General features: G+C 43.5%; 1 protein-coding gene across 7 annotated transcripts in view; it reads left to right on the top strand.

Annotated features, from left to right (window-relative positions):
• The window catches only part of bcas3 (BCAS3 microtubule associated cell migration factor), a 666,368-nt gene that overhangs the window by 296,065 nt on the left and 353,607 nt on the right, over nt 1–16,696 (top strand). For all 7 annotated transcript variants that reach the window (XR_010968541.1, XR_010968542.1, XM_068008504.1 and 4 more), the window contains exon 16: nt 1,542–1,692. Coding sequence is in view for 5 of the 7 variants with exons in the window: in XM_068008504.1 (XP_067864605.1) it covers nt 1,542–1,692 (151 nt within the window). In the remaining 2 variants the exon portion in view is untranslated. The remainder of the gene's footprint in view (nt 1–1,541; nt 1,693–16,696) is intronic.

Raw genomic sequence — 16,696 nt, 5'->3', positions numbered from 1 at the left:
CAGGATGCGCAACAGCAAGTCGCCAAGGCTTCTTTCACAGCACCTTTCAAACCCGTGACCTCCACCACCTAGAAGGACAAGGGCAACAGGTAAATGGGAACAACACCACTTCCATGTTCCCCTCCAAGTCACACACCATCCCGACTTGGAAATATATCGGTCATTCCTTCATCGTCGCTGGGTCGAAATCCTGGAACTCCCGACCTAACAGCACTGTGGGAGAACCTTCACCACACGGACTGCAGCGGTTCAAGGAGAAGGCCCACCACCATCATCTTAAGGGCAACTAAGGACGGGCAATAAATGCCGGCCTTGCCAGTGGCACCCACATCCTGAGAATGAATTTTTTAAAAATGAGGAGGGTGGAGCTCGAAGGCTGTGTGGCCTTTGATTGTGTACAGTTTAATCCAGCACGGAAAAGTAAATTTTCAGTGCCAGAGAGGTTGTTTGGCACGCTGTTGCTTAGTTTGCTTAGACTTAAAAACTTCACATACCTTTTTCTGGCAAGATTACTTTGTTTCTGTCAGGGCAGTAGAGGAACTTCGCGCTGTTGCATTCATTTCAAAGGTGAGGCAGCCAGTGAGATCTCCTTTCCACGAAGCTTCTGAAGGAGCAGGGCATCTGGTACAGCAACTTCCGGATTTCTGCGTTTAACGGCGCATGTGAGGTCGCCGGAAGTTTCTCTACCATTTGCACTGAAATAACGGAGGGCGCTGTTAGGCTCGCCGTTATTTTTAGAACAAAATCTGTCCCATTATGTTTAACAAGTCCATTTAGGATCTGAATCCTTTTATGCTTCATTGCCCTTATGTGATGCGTTTGATCACAGCCTTAGTGACAACTGGCAATGTTCACGTGCAGAGCAGTGAGGTTGCTTGTACAAAAACAAAATGTGTGTGTGACTGATGTTGCCAATGTGTGAATGGTCTCATGACAAAGGGTGTATGGACTTTGTTCTCCCTGTGAGACTTCAGGCAGTAACATGAAGTGTGGCCTTGGGTGCACGTGAAGTTTAATTTCAAAACTGTGAAATTAGCAGCAGCACAAGCATTGAAGGATATTGGACTAGTACTCAAATTATTACTACTGGATCCACTCCAGGTACCAATAAACACTTACAGACCCCAGACTGCTACCTAGAGTACGTTTATTGAAGTCATGCTGGATATCAGTAGAAACACGATGGACGCCAGATTAAAACTACTGGAGTTACTACAAATACCAATATAAACACAATCGACATAGGCTGCTGCCAGCAGTCAACCAAAGAGTGGATACCAATGTGCATGTAATATTAAAACTCATTTGACTTGGCATCACTTAAAGTGCTGTATGCTGCTTTTGTTGAGTGAATCACATGGAGTAACAATTTATTCAGTGCTGCAGGGGTTAAGTATCCCATTTAAAATGGATGTTACTTTCAATGTTAAAGGGAGGGCTATTTCGGTAGCCAGATATTCAGGCAAATAGCTTAATTTCTTACGTCTTCTGTAGTTCTTGACAATAATTCTTACTCGTTTCTTTTTCTCTCTATTTTGCAGGCAAACTGAGCAGCCAAGACAGTTACAACAGTTTCACAAACAACAATCTCGGAAACCCACGTCTCTCACCCATCCCAACCCTGACGATCGTGCTGCCCCTGGCGCAGATCAAACAGCCCATGACACTGGGAACCATCACAAAGCGCACAGGGTAATGAATTTTGACTTGAGATCCAGTATGATTTTAATAGCACAAGGAACCGAACAGATTAACATAAAACATGTGTACAGACACTGCTCACGCTTACTCAGCACATCCACATGCAAACTGAGTAAGTGGCAAGGCCGTCTTTAATACATTTTCCACCACAATGAGCTTGACAAGACCTGACTACACACCGCACATGTTCCTGTGCTGATAGCTTAAACAGGTGGAACAAGAGCAGGTGGCACCTTAAGTGAGGCCCTAAAATTAATAACAACAAAATTCAGAATAGATGATCTACAGAATATGCCGTTTACTTAAAAGCATCGGCAGGGTTCAATTAATTTTGGGATAGTGGTAAATGCCTCAGCAGTGTAACATGTGGCAGTTTTTTAAAAAAAACCTGCTGGAATAAATTGCAGTGTGCGGAACAGACTGGCATGGGGGCAGATAGTGTCAAAAGGCAGCTCGGTAGATTATAGGGTACAGAGGTTGAATATAATGTGCTTTTTTAATGCTAACTTTGGAGGCGCCCCCATTGACCACAGTGGTCTTTTCCTGTCACGTATGTCCCCACGTTTCCATTCAATTTCCCTTTATTACTGCCATTGTAGGTTTGCAAGGTATTACAAAAAAAATTAAAAGCAGAATTGCACAGTAGGTTGGTCAGCATCTGATAAGAGAAAGAGAAGATGGGTTATCATTTCAGGCATCAACGCTTCATCAGAACTAAGTTCCGATAAAAAGGTAGTTGAACGTTAATCCATTATTTTTCTCTTTGCAAAATGAATGCTGGTGCTACTGATCTTGTGCAGTGAGGTGGGGAAAAATGTACTTTAGATTGTGGCCCGATAGGCTGCTGGTTGAAACCTGAATTCCTCATTTACATGGATTCCCAAACACTATGGTGGCACTGCTGCCACTTTTGCACTGGATGTGGTGTGCATATACAGGTATTTCTACACGTGTGTCCATGTGTAGGAGGTGGGGGGTAAGAGAGGAGAGAGTCGCCATACAAATCTCCAGCAGTTAACAGTTACTTAGTTCATTCGGTTCTGATGAAGGGTCTACGTCCGAAGTGTTATCTTTTGTTTGATGCTGCGTTTTTCTGGCATTTTCAAATTTAAAAAAAAATCTTTTTTAAAACCTTAGAAAAGATACAGCACAGAAGGGGGCCATTCGGCCCATCGTGTTCGCGCCGGCTCGAAGAACAACCAGGTGCCCATTCTAATCCCACCTTCCAGCACCTGGTCCATAGCCCTGCAGCTTACAGCACTTTAGGTGCAGGTCCAGGTACTTTTTAAAAGAGTTGAGGGTCCCTGCCTCTACCACCAATTCGGTCAGCGAATTCCATACACCCAACACCCTCTGGGTAAAAATGTTTTCCCTCATGTCCCCTCTAATCCTTCCGCCAATCATCTTAAATCTATGTCCTCTAGTTCTTGAACTCTCCGCTAGGGGAAACAGGTACTTCCTGTCTACTCTATCTAAGCCCCTCATAATTTTGTACACCTCAATCAAATCTCCCCTCAGCCTCCTCTGCTCCAAGGAAAACAACCCCAGCCTATCCAATCTCTCCTCGTAGCTGCAATTTTAAAGCCCTGGCAACATTCTTGTAAATCTTCTCTGCACTCTCTCCAGAGCAATTATGTCCTTCCTGTAATGTGGTGACCAGAATTGCGCACAATACTCCAGCTGTAGCCTTACCAGCGTTTTATACAGTTCCATCATTACATCCCTGCTTTTGTATTCTATACCTTGGCTAATAACGGAGAGCATTCCGTATGCCTTCTTCACAACCTTATCTACCTGTACTGCCACCTTCAGGGACCTGTGCACATGCACTCCAAGGTCTCTCACTTCCTCTACCCCTCTCAATATATTCCCGTTTACTGCATATTCGCTTTTACCGTTTGCCCTCTCTAAGTGCATTACCTCACACTTCTCCGGGTTGAACTCCATTTGCCACTTTTACGTCCACTCCACCAACCCATTGATATTTTCTTGGCGTCGACAGCTATCCTCTTCTCTATCAACTACACGGCCAATTTTTGTGTCATCTGCAAATTTGCCAATCATGCCCCCTACATTCAAGTCCAAATCATTAATAAATACCACAAACAACAAGGGACCCAACACTGAGCCCTGTGGCACACCACTGGAAACGGATTTCCATTTGCAAAGACATCCATCGACTTTTACCCTTTGTCTCCTGTTACTGAGCCAATTTTGGATCCAATTCACCACATTTCCCTGTATCCCATGGGCTTTTACCTTTCTGACCAGTCTGCCATGTGGGACCTTGTCAAATGCCTTTCTAAAATCCATGTAGACAACATCCACTGCAATACAGACCTCGTTACAGCCTTGGTCCAAACATGGATAAAAGAGCTGAATTCCAGAGGTGAGGTGAGAGTGACTGCCCTTGACATCAAGGCAGCATTTGACCGAGTGTGGCACCAAGGAGCCCTAGTAAAATTGAAATCAATGGGAATCGGGGAAAACTCTCGAGTGGCTGGAGTCATACCTAGCACAAAGTAAGATGGTAGTGGTTGTTGGAGGCCAATCATCTCAGCCCCAGGACATTGCTGCAGGAGTTCCTTACAACAGTGCCCTAGGCCCAACCATCTTCAGCTGCTTCATCAATGACCTTCCCTCCACCATAAGGTCAGAAATGGGGATGTTCGCTGATGATTGCACAGTGTTCAGTTCCATTCGCAACCCCTCAGGTGAAGAAGTAGTCCGAGCCCGCGTGCAGCAAGACCTGGACAACATCCAGGCTTGGGCTGATAACTGGCAAGTAACATTTGCGCCAGACAAGTGCCAGGCAGTGACCATCTCCAACAAGAGAGAGTCTAACCACCTCCCCTTGACATTCAACGGCATTACCATCGCCGAATCCCCCACCATCAACATCCTGGAGGTCACCATTGACCAGAAACTTAACTGGACCAGCCATATAAATACTGTGGCTACGAGAGCAGGTCAGAGGCTGGGTATTCTGTGGCGAGTGACTCACCTCCTGACTCCCCAAAGCCTTTCCACCATCTACAAGGCACAAGTCAGGAGTGTGATGGAATCCTCTCCACTTGCCTGGATGAGTGCAGCTCCAACAACACTCAAGAAGCTCGACACCATCCAGGACAAAGCAGCCCACTTGACTGGCACCCCATCCACCACCCTAAACATTCACTCCCTTCACCACTGGCGCACTGTGCCTGCAGTGTGTACCATCCACAGGATGCACTGCAGCAACTCGTCAAGGCTTCTTCGACAGCACCTAGAAGGACAAGAGCAGCAGGTACATGGGAACAACACCACCTGCACGTTCCCCTCCAAGTCACTCACCATCCCGACTTGGAAATATATCACCGTTCCTTCATCGTCGCTGAGTCAAAATCCTGGAACTCCCTTCCTAACAGCACTGAATTCAAACAGCACCTTCACCATATGGACTGCAGCGGTTCAAGAAGGCGGCTCACCGCCACCTTCTCAAGGGCAATTAGGGATGGGCAATAAATGCCGGCCTCGCCAACGACGCCCACATCCCATGAACGAATATTAAAAAAAACTACCCTCATCAATCCTCCTTGTCACTTCCTCAAAGAATTCAATCAGATTTGTATGGCTTGACCTTCCCTGAAGAAATCCATGCTGACTATCCCTGATTAAACCATGCCTTTCCAAGTGACAGTTTATCCTATCTCTCAGTATTGATTCTAATAGTTTTCTCACCACCGAGGTAAGACTGACCGGCCCATAATTGTTCGGCCTTACCCTCGTACCCTTTTTAAACAATGGTACTACGTTTGCAGTCTTCCAGAACTCCGGTACCTCCCCTATATCTAGTGAGGATTGGAAAATGATCCTCAGAGCATCCGCTATTTCCTCCCTGGCTTCCTTCAATAGTCTAGGAAACAATCCATCCGGCCCTGGTGACTTATCAACTTTCAAGGATTCCAGTCCCTCTAGTACTTCCTCTCTCGTTATGTTTACCTTATCCAATATTTCACAACTCTCCTCTTTAACTACTAAGTCCGGATCATCCCTTTCCTTTGTGAATACGGAGACAAAATATTCATTTAAAACCCTACCCACATCCTCTACTTCTACACACAAGTTACCCTTATCATCCCTGATAGGTCCCACCTTTTCCTTAGCTATCCTCTTGTTCTTAATATACTGATAAAACATCTTTGTATTTTCTTTAATCTTACTAGCTAATATTTTTTAATGTCCTCTCTTTGCTTTCCTTATTTCCTTTTTTACGTCATCCCTGGACTTTCTATACTCCTCTTGGCTTTCTGCAGTATTTAGTTTTCTGTGACAGTCATAAGCTTTCTTTTTCTGCTTTATCTTGCCCCGTATACTTCTAGACAACCAGGGGGCTCTAAATTTGGCAGTGCCACCCTTTTTCTTTGAGGTGATGTGTCTGCATTGTACCCGTAGAATTTCACTTTTTAGTGCTTCCCACTGGCTTGCCACTCATTTCTCTTCAACTAGCTGTGTCCAGTCCACTTCTGCCAAATCACCTCTTAGTTCTGTAAAATTTGCCTTCCCCCCATTTAAAACATTTACTCCTGATTTAACTCTGTCCTTTTCCATAATAATGCTAAAACTAACTGAAATATGGTCACCCACTGTCACTTCACCTACTTGCCCATCTTCATTTCCCAGGACTAAATCTAGAATTGCATCCCCTCTTGTTGGGCTTGTCATGTACTGACTAAAAAAGTTCTCCTGGACACCCATCAAGAATTTTGCACCCTCTGTGCCCCTCACACTGTTTGAATCCCAGTTGATGTTAGGGTAGTTGAAGTCCCCTACTATTATTGCCCTCTTATTTTTGCACTCAGAAATTTGCCTACATATTTGTTCTTCTATCTCCCTTTCGCTATTCGGAGGTCTATAGTACACTCCTATTTGTGTGATTGCCCCTTTTTTATTTCTTAGCTCAACCCATATGGCCTCGATTGATGATCCATTTAGCATATCATCCCTTCTCACAACTGTAATTGATTCTTTAACAAATAATGCTACTCCCCTCCTTTTTTATCACCCACTCTATCCTGCCCGAAAACTCTATATCCAGGGATATTGAGCTGCCAATTATCCCCCTCTTTAAGCCAGGTTTCTGTTTTAGCAATGATATCATTGCTATAACTTTTTATGTAGGATGTTGGGAGAAGGTGAGACAAAGGCATGAATGGATTTTATGTGTTATGCTTGCCTAGCACCTTATCACTGTTGGAACATCTCAGGGCATTGCATATAGTGCAGCGATTGCTTTGTGGTTTAAGATGTTGTCTGACCAGATGACAAAGGAAAATAGCCCTGTCACCTGCTGGCAAGCTGTGTGCTCATTTCCCACTTTGCAGGTACAAACACACGTACACACACTCCAGTGCCTGATTTGGTACGGTGACACCAGAGTACATGGAAGTCCGTGTAAGTGTTCAGTTTTCATCCTGCAGTGCTGAGTAACCCATCAGGCCATAATCTAAAGTACAATTATCTTCCTGCCTCACTACACGACCAGCATCACTGATACTAACACCAAGCACCGAGTTGGACTCTCTTTTGAGCACCCACCTCACAGCTACCCACGGGTTCCGAAAGGCAGCAATTTTACTTTGCCATATTAAATGTACCTACATGAAGGTGCAGTTTTTTTATTCCAAACATCTTTGTGCACAACCATGATCTCATGAAGGATACTTATATGAGTTCAATATTATTGACACAGTCTAGTTCTAAGCTCCAATGGACGTTTTACTACGTTAAAGGCGCTATATAAATGAAAGTTGTTGAGAAATATTATGATGTATTCCTTGTATAAGCTACAAAAAACTTTGTGGTTGCTTAAATGTGCGAGAGTGTGGTGTAATGTTGATTTCTGTCATGGGAGTTAATGTGCCCGATGATTGCAATCACCAAATACGTTGTATTTTCCTCTGTTCACTAATGGTAGCTCAGGGTCAGTGCGTAGAAAGTGGTCACCCCAATTATGGCCTGATTTCATTTTCTGACTTCAGAGCTGCTTTTTAAGCTACATTTGCGTTCATTAAATAGCTTCCGCTACACAGCACTGGCATCAGAAGTATTTTGAAGAAAAGCTGTCATTATCAGCTCAGCACAGGTGGCGCATGCAACTGTGGCTATTCCTGACTGCACTGAACACGACGCCTGGCTCCCATCAATCCCTCCATTTCCTTTTAACCAGACAAGCCCCTTCCTGGGATCAGCTCACCCGAAAATTTTAACCAAATCCCCGCCTCCCAAACAGCAGCTTTTAGTCTTCAACTTTCATCGACGCGGAACTTTCTGGAACCATCCCAGCTACTGACTGTGCAGCTGGTCCTTACCTCATGGTGTCCAATGTAACACTGCGAGAGCTGTCCTTTCAGTAGCTCCACTGAGATGACATCACGTACCAGCTCAGAGCAGATATTCACCTTGTGCAATGATAAACTGTCCCTCATAAAGCACAGAGAAACTATCGCCTGGAAATGACAAGATAGATAGAATTCCATTTCCATAGCGCCTTTCACGACCTCAGGACATCCCAAAGCTCTTTACAGCCAATGAAGTGCTTTTGAAGTGTAGTCACTGTTGTAATGTAGGGAACATGGCAGCCAATTTGCCAGTGTAGTATTAGCATTATGTATTTGTATAATAGAGTCAGCTTGACTCAGTTGTTAGTCACTCCTGCTCTGAGTCAGGTGGTTGTGGCTTCAAATCCCACTCCAGGATTTAAGCACCTAATCTAGGCTGCAACTCCAGTGCAATACTGAGGGAAGTGCTGCACTGTTGGAGGTGTTGTCCTTTGGTTGAAACATTAAACCGATCTTATGGCACTATTGAAAAAGCGGGGGGTATTCCCAGTGTCCTGACCTACATTCCTTCCTCAACCAACACCACCAAAAATATATTAACCGAGTATTTATCTCACTGCTGTCTGTGGGACCTTGCTGTGTGCAAATTGGTTGCTGCATTAGCCCACATAACAACAACTTTGATGTAATTTATCATATGTGAAGTGCTTTGAGACTTCCTGAAAGATGGGATAAGGCGCTACATAAATGCAAGTTCATTCTTCTTTCCTGCTAATACTTTGTCTGGCTAAACACCTTTGTTAAAATAGTGGACAAAGTAATGTCCTACAAACACACGGAGCGACATTCGTATGCCTATCGCCCTGTTTATGCTGGAAAACTGGGGTGGTAGGGAGACGAAAATGTAAAAATAAGAGAACCGCCTGAAGTCCGTCTGACTCGATTTTTGAGCAGGCCTGAGAATGGGTAGCCAGTGCCCTATTCGAGACAGGCGGGAGCCTGACTTCAATATTTAAATCTGGGCCCTACACCAGTTGTAGGACCCCAACGTAATTTTCGGGAACCAGTGCGGGGCTTGCATGTAGTGACCTAACCAGCGGTCCTTAAAGGGGCCACTGCAGGCTCCTCCAAAAATGGGCACATTTTTTTCCTTACATTTTTTCGGGGCCAGGAGGAACAGGAGTGCTCCCCCTGGCCCCATAAAAACTCTCTGACCTGCAACCGGTCTCAGCACCCTCCCCAGGAGTGAATTCGGGAAGACTTCCTCTGCTCAGTGTTTCTAGCAAAATCGTAAAGATGCTCTTTTTGAACATGTTGGCAATTTCACAACAAATACCAAACAGAGGAAATCTTCAATTGTGACATTGCTACAAACAGCAACCAGAGCAAATCATCCCAAAGATGGTTGAAGCATGTTGAATTGGTGACTGTGTCCCTAGTGATGTTAATTCAGCTCTCACACAGATTTGCTTTCTCCTTTTAACGTAGCTCTTTTCAAGTAGTTTCTATGGTGATCTCTGCCCACTATCTATTTAAAATAAACATAGTCTACCTTAAGTAAAAAATATAAAAGACAGTTAATCATAATTCTCGCTAACTGTTTGATTTTGAACAAGGGTACTGAGTGGGTAGTCTGTATTTAAAGGGTGCAGAGGCTGGGAGTTGTATTTAAATAGTATAGAGACAGAGGGTGAAACACTCTCTTTCGAGGAGTATGGAAGGGGGTGCATGGAAGGGTGATGCAATGTGTTAGAGCTCCAGTATTCAACATGGGTATTTCCCACATGATGGGTGCCAGGTATCTGTTTTGCTCTCATAGGGAGACAGTTGTTGGGAAGATGTGAGAGTAAGTGATGACGAGCCATTATTATACAGCTCTTTGAGAGGCTTGCATTGGTTGCTAACCTGGCACGGCACAGGGACATCAAACATCAACACAGGCCACGTACACAGGGGTGCTATTCCCTTTTTAAGTAAAGTAGCATTCGGCACTCATACAAATTGAAAAGTAAAACAGGTACAGTTATAACACTAGAGCTAAGATCCTGCTAAGTGCCTTTTGTGTATTAAATGTAGAATTATTTTAGTTTACAAAGTTAATTTTATAACTGCATATAACTATGTATGCCACAACTATGATTGTATAATCAATGTCATTACAAAAAATCCCTATTTGGACAGTGCGCATTATTTAGTAACCACATTCTCGAAATTACAAGGTGCGATTATAGGTTAATACCTGGGTATGAAATTACTTTGTTCGCTATTTTAACAGAGCTGTTATCTTGCTTGTTTTAAATAGGCTAACACCTCTGTTACAATAGTGGACAAGGTAAAGTCCAAAGAATTAATTGCTTGTACAGCATAATTTCTGGGTCCATAACACTGTCCACTATGAAAGTGGTTGTAGTAGATTCATAGAATTTTACAGCACCGAAGGAGGCCATTTGGCCCATTGTGCCTGTACTGTCTCTCTGTAAGAACTATCCATTTAGTTCCATTTCCCTGCCCGTTTCCACTTACTCTTTTTTTTAAAAAATATTTTTCAAATATTTATCCACTTTTTTAAAAGCTATGATGGACTCTGCTTCCACCACTGTTTCTGGTCAAGGGTTCTATGTCCTAACAACCTTCTGCATCTAAAAAGAATTGTCTATCTCCTCCTTCATTGTTTTGCTGCTGATCTTAAATGTATGCCCTCTAGTTACCAACTCACTGACCAGTGGAAATAGTTTTTCACTAATTACCTTATCAAAGCCTTTCTTAATTTTGAACACCCGTACCAGATCTCTTAATTTTTTTTGCATTTATATAGCCCCTTTAACACAGTGAAACATGCTGAGGCACTTCACAGGAGCGTTATCAAACAAAATTTGATACTGAGCCACATAAGGAGATATTAGGACAGGTGGCCAAAAGCTTAGTCAAAGATGTAGGTTTTAAAGAGCGTCTTAAAGGAGGGGAGAGAGGGAGAGAGGTTTAGGGAGGGAATTCCAGAGCTTAGGAATAATAGTTAGTTTTCATCCAAATCAAACATGAAGAATTATGGTATGTGCTGTGGGATACCATAAATTTCTAAAAGTTGTTGATCTTTATAGAGTGCGATAAGTTATACCAGTAACAGCTGGGCAGTCTAGCTATGCTGGAAAACAAGAGCAAATGTAACAGCAGTAATAAACTTGGACAGAAGAAGCATTTCACACCATGTTTGAGGGATCCTCATTCACTCTGCATCCAGAGCAACTCTGGTAACACCACCTGGGGGAGGAGACAGTATTAGAACAGAGAGGGGAAATAATGCACTGGAGGTGTGCCAGGTATAGCTACATTCTACATCACAAACTACGCGACTTGTTAAAGTGGCAAAGATAGGGGTTAAAAAAGGAAAAAAGCTGGCAATCTAAAATAAAAACAGAAAACGTAAAACAAGTCCATCAGCATTGAAAATAGGTCACCATTTCCGGTAGAAATCCTTTGTCAGAGCTGAGTTCTGTTGAAGGATCTCTACCTGAAATATTAACCAAACTGTTTTGGCGCTATTATCACCCATGGAAATTGGCATTAAAAGAGCTGGTAATCCAGGAAAACAATAACTGTAGCATCAACACTATTTTGAGTTTTGTGCCATATCAAAAAAGAGCTTATTAACACTGACATATTAATGGCATCTACCTAACAAAGCCAATTAAGAACTCATTAATGCTTCGACAGTGATGAGTGCTGTTTTCCATTTGTTGCAGCAAATTCTCCACTGCTGCCAGTTGACCTGAGCTAGAGTTATTTGAAGTCATTTTTGTGAGGAGAGGCTCCTGCACAGAGGCTCACCAGCTGGAGCGCAGCAAGGGAGATAGGGCTAAAACATTGTAGCCCCTTTTTTTCGACCAGTGCTCACTGCTAGTGAGGTCCCAAACCGGGAATGGAAGCTCACTAAAAGACCCCCATTGTGTCTGATGAGCATTACAGCTGCAGGGCAAAACGGGCATTGGGAGTGAAGACGTCATAGATTCACGACCACTCGCTCCATCTATCCTTGGGGTCATATGTATGTGCGCCATGTCTTCCTAATAGAGAAGCAGTATATGTAAAGGCTGTGCATGTTCATAGATGTGATTACTGATCTGTGCCAGCTCTTGAGCAAAGAGCTTTAGGGATAATCTTCAGTCAGCACTGCTCTCTGTGACAGCCAAGGTTACAGCAGTTCTCAGTCTTTATGGTACTGGTAGCTTTCAGGCTGAAACGGGACATCACAGGGTTAGCATTAATTTGGTCCAGAAGTATCAGACAGCTGATTGACACGCTCTTTGGTCATGCCCACCAGTTTATCAACTGAGATATGGAGTAGCACCTAGAGTCTTAAAGTCAACAGAGCTTCTACCAACTTGCACGATCCCCTATGATTCAGGGGGAGTAACTGATTGTACCCACACTGCAATTTGTGTACTATCCAGCAATACTATGACGTACAATGTTGTGCCACATCTCCAGTCCACACTCCCTGTGAACGTGGCTCTCCACTGGGAGCTCAGCTTCATGGAATTACTCCCATTGTGTTCCAAGTCCAGTGAGCATGCTCTTTAATGCAATGAGAAAGGATGGTGCAGGGGTAAGAATGTAGGAAAGAGGATTTATTGTAGTGTCACTGATTCTCAGATTGGGAGACTGAGTGGTATAATTGACCCCTCTGAGTCCTGGGACTGCATTTTGCCCATTCTGATGGGATAGAGGTCTCCTCCCTGCCGGTGAAAAGGGACTCAAATGAAATTAATTTGGGCAGTCTTAAGGTGCTTTCACTGCAGCTGACCCCAGACATGCGAGTCTCTTGCACCTAGAAATATAAACTGCCTGACTTGCCTTGTTCCACCTTTTGAAGGGGTCATAGGAGCTGTTGCGAAATTTGCCAGCTCCTCTTGTGTCCGCACCTGATGGAAAATGACACTGGGTGTAAGTGTCAACAGGACAGAGCAACCCTACGAGGCCAGTATAGTCCGGCTTACCTGAAATATAACCACCTACAATATTAACCAGCTCCTAGGGGTGCAGGCCCACTTACTGTATTAGCCCTTTCCTCGTAGGTGCAGGCCCACTTACTGATATACACAGCTCAGGGTAGATAAGGCTCTTGGCTCTGACAACTTTCGTCCCAGGGTTCTGAAGGAATTGGCTCAAACAATTATGAATACTTTTGCGGATATATTTTACTACACTCAGGCCAAATCCCAGAGGATTTCTAAAAAGGCAAATGTGGCTCCCATCTTCTAAAAAGGGGCGAGGAATGAGCCATCAAATCACGGATCTGTAAGTCTTTTCTTCTATCATTGAGAAAGTGTTTGAAAGTATTGTGAGGGATGATATAAGGGAGCCTCTTGAGGGGCATGAGCTAATCCAAGGCAGGCAGCGTGGTTTTAGGAGCAGGAGGCCATTTATTTACTAATTTATTGGATTTCTTTGAGGAACTGACAGACCTAATAGATAGGGGAGAGACAGAGGGAGTAAAATTCAACTTTGGCAGGGACGCTACACAAGTGGCCGATCTGCTAATGCCCTTTTTGTACCCCTGCCAAAGTTGAACGTTACCTCCAGTGATGTTATCTACCTGGATTTCGGGAAGACATTTGACACTGTCCCACATAATGGTAAATGGTTGGTTGGTTGACAGCAATGAGTAGTAGTCCATGGGCAGGTACCTGGCTAGTAGCCAGTTACCAGTGGAGTGCACACGGTTCAGTGTTGGGGACAATGTTGTTTCTAATTTTTATAAGTGATTTAGAGGAAGGAATTGTGTCCAAATTATACCAAATTGGGAGCAGCAGCAAATGATGAATATTAATGTGCACAAATTCGAAAGGATCTTGACGAGCTCCATCAGGGGACGGAGAAATGGCAGATGCAATTTAATACAGGGAAATGTAAGGTTATGAGACTTGGCAGAGGGAATGTTGATGTGGATTTTGTGCTAAATGGGAATGTACTTGAGGTATGGGAACAGGAGAGAGATCTTGGGGTTTTAATGGACAGGTCACTAAAACCATCAACACAATGTCCCCTGACTGTTTAAAAAGCAAAGAAAATATTGGGATACAAAGCAAATGGTATAATATATAAATCCAGAAAGGTCATTTTAAAATGCTATTTGGCCCTGGTGAAACCACATCTGGAGTACTATGTGCAGTTTTGGTCTCCCTATTTCTAAAAGAACATTCAGCTAATCGGTGGGAGGGGTGCAGAGCAGGGCTACACGGTTAAACCCATTAACCCTGCTGGTGCTATTTTTCTTCCATCAATCCTGAATTGTGATGGTGGAACTTTGACTCATCAGTTAGTCAGCGTGTGTGGTATGAACCATTTTGGAGGAGACATCACAGAAAATCTGACAATAACGGAGAGATTAGATCTATCCTATTTCCTTCATCTTTTTAATCATTGTTTCTGTAAAAATCTCAGTCTCATCACTTGAACATTAATGAGAACTTTTACAGTTCTGCAAGTCTTTCCCCATCCCCAGTACATCACAGCATGATATAATTGCTACAGTGGACAATAGCCATCTGGCTAGCTGTTTTGTACGATGCACTGGGTATAGAACAAATGCTTTGGTGCTAATGGCTGGGAGGCCTGGAGGCAAAGAAGATGGAGTGTGTCCTCAGCAGATGCACAGACACTTGGTCCCAGGTGTATAAAACAGATGTAATTACACCTGCGTGGTCAGTAGCTTTAAGGCAGTGCTCTGGGGGGGATCAAGACACTTCATGGGTCCAGCTGTTTAACGCACTAATCACAGATTTGTCAGACTGATAGGGACTGCCTGAACAGCCTGATATCTCAATCATTGAAGTGACTGTAGTTATTTTTTAAAAATATTAATTTATTCCTCTATTAATTTAAATTTTCACTGTCAAGTTTACTCACTGTCATGGATAATCCTTCAACCTGGATGAATGGTGATCAGATGTCAAAAATTGTGATGTCGATGGCGATACATTTCCTTCCTCTGCCAGAAAAGCTGCTTTTATGCTGGCACTTGCAGTACTGAGGGAGTGCTGCACTGTCGGAGGTGCTGTCTTTCGGACGAGACGTTAAACTGAGGCCCCATCTGCCCTCTCAGGTGGACGTAAAAGATCCCATGGAACTATTTCGAAGAAGAGCAGAGGAGTTCTCTCTGGTGTCCTGGCCAATATTTATCCCTCAACTAACATTACTAAAACAGATTATCTGCTCATTATCTCATTGCTGTTTGTGGGACCTTGGTGTGTGCAAATTGGCTGCCTTGTTTCCTACATTACAACAGTGACTACACTTCAAAAATACTCAATTGGCTGTAAGGTGTTTTGGGACGTCCTGTGGTCATCAAAGGGGCTATATAAATGAAAGTCTTTCTTTTATACGTGTGCCGTGATAGTGAGGTCATCACAGACGAGCCTGATTCTGCCCTCACCTGCCATCTACCTATTTGCACTTCCAGCAAGGATTGCTGGATAGTGCCCAGGAACAAGAACCTCAGCTAAATTTTCCTTCCTAGCCCAGAGGTGCTGAATTCAATTGTAATGCCCCAACTAATGACTTGGCTGAGATCAGCTAACTCGCTGTACACAGGAGATTGAACCTGGAACAGCTGTATGACCTAGCTATTCATTTCCAGTAAACAACTGAGCTACAGGGGGAGAGAAAAAGGTGATTTTTAATATAGTTGCAATGTGTTGACTAACAGTGAGTCCCTGTTCTCAGAGTTTAGTTCCTGTGTAGTTACGTCTTCTCGCTCCATAACTACTTTCCAGTTTAAAGTCAAGTCAGGAAGGCTAGGACACATTTTCTTTGAGTTTTTTCATACTATTTTCTTTCTCTCGTGGGCTTGTAATTCCTGCCAGCTTACTTTCTTTTACTTGGTAGAGTAGGTGACAGGGCATTGTGTTGGGAGACTGGACAAGAACATACTCAACCTTCTTTAGCTGAGGAGGCACAGAAGGTGGGGTGGGTGAGGAGTGGTGGATGTTTTAGGACATCTGAGACATTGGCTTAGGAACACTCCACTAGACTGGAGTGCGCTACCATATAATGCCCAATGCATTATTCTGCTTAAGTGAAACTGTCTTTCTTTAAGGCCACAAAATCTTGACAAGTAAACAGAGGCTCAGGTCATTCAGACTTTAATTGCTGTTTTTTCAGGGAACTTTGCAGATTGGAACGTGCTTGACAGTTTCAAGCTTTAGATTTCAGATCATTTATGCATCTGTCACAAGATGTCTCACAGTGGCGAGCTAGATGTACTGGTTTTACTATAATACTCATGAGTCTCGCGTGGCATTGCTCATTTTAAATTGAATGATAATGTTTTATAAGGACAGAAGTGCTATACCGTGTAATGTACAATATATTCTACTAAATTGGAAATGCGTCCCTTTAAGGCCACAAAGTCTAATTATTAAGTAAACTCAGGCTGAGGTCAGTCAGAGTTTATTGTTTGCTCGGAGAACTTTGCAGATTAGAATATGCTCGTCAGTCTCAGGTGGATTGTACTGCACCCGTTGCAAAGTTTGGAATGTAATGTCTTCACACGCAATTTTTAATATCCAGATCTTCTGTGGCATTGCTTACGATGAGTTCAATGATAAGTTAGTTCAGGGGAAGGGGGGAGATTTTGTGATCGGCAGCAAAGCGGAGTGGTATATGTTGGAGCATTG

Source organism: Heptranchias perlo, chromosome 28, assembly GCF_035084215.1.
Source record: "Heptranchias perlo isolate sHepPer1 chromosome 28, sHepPer1.hap1, whole genome shotgun sequence".
NCBI classification, from domain to species: Eukaryota; Metazoa; Chordata; class Chondrichthyes; order Hexanchiformes; family Hexanchidae; genus Heptranchias; species Heptranchias perlo.
The sequence above is the reverse complement of the archived record's forward strand: the minus strand, read 5'-3'. Positions and strand labels throughout refer to the sequence as shown.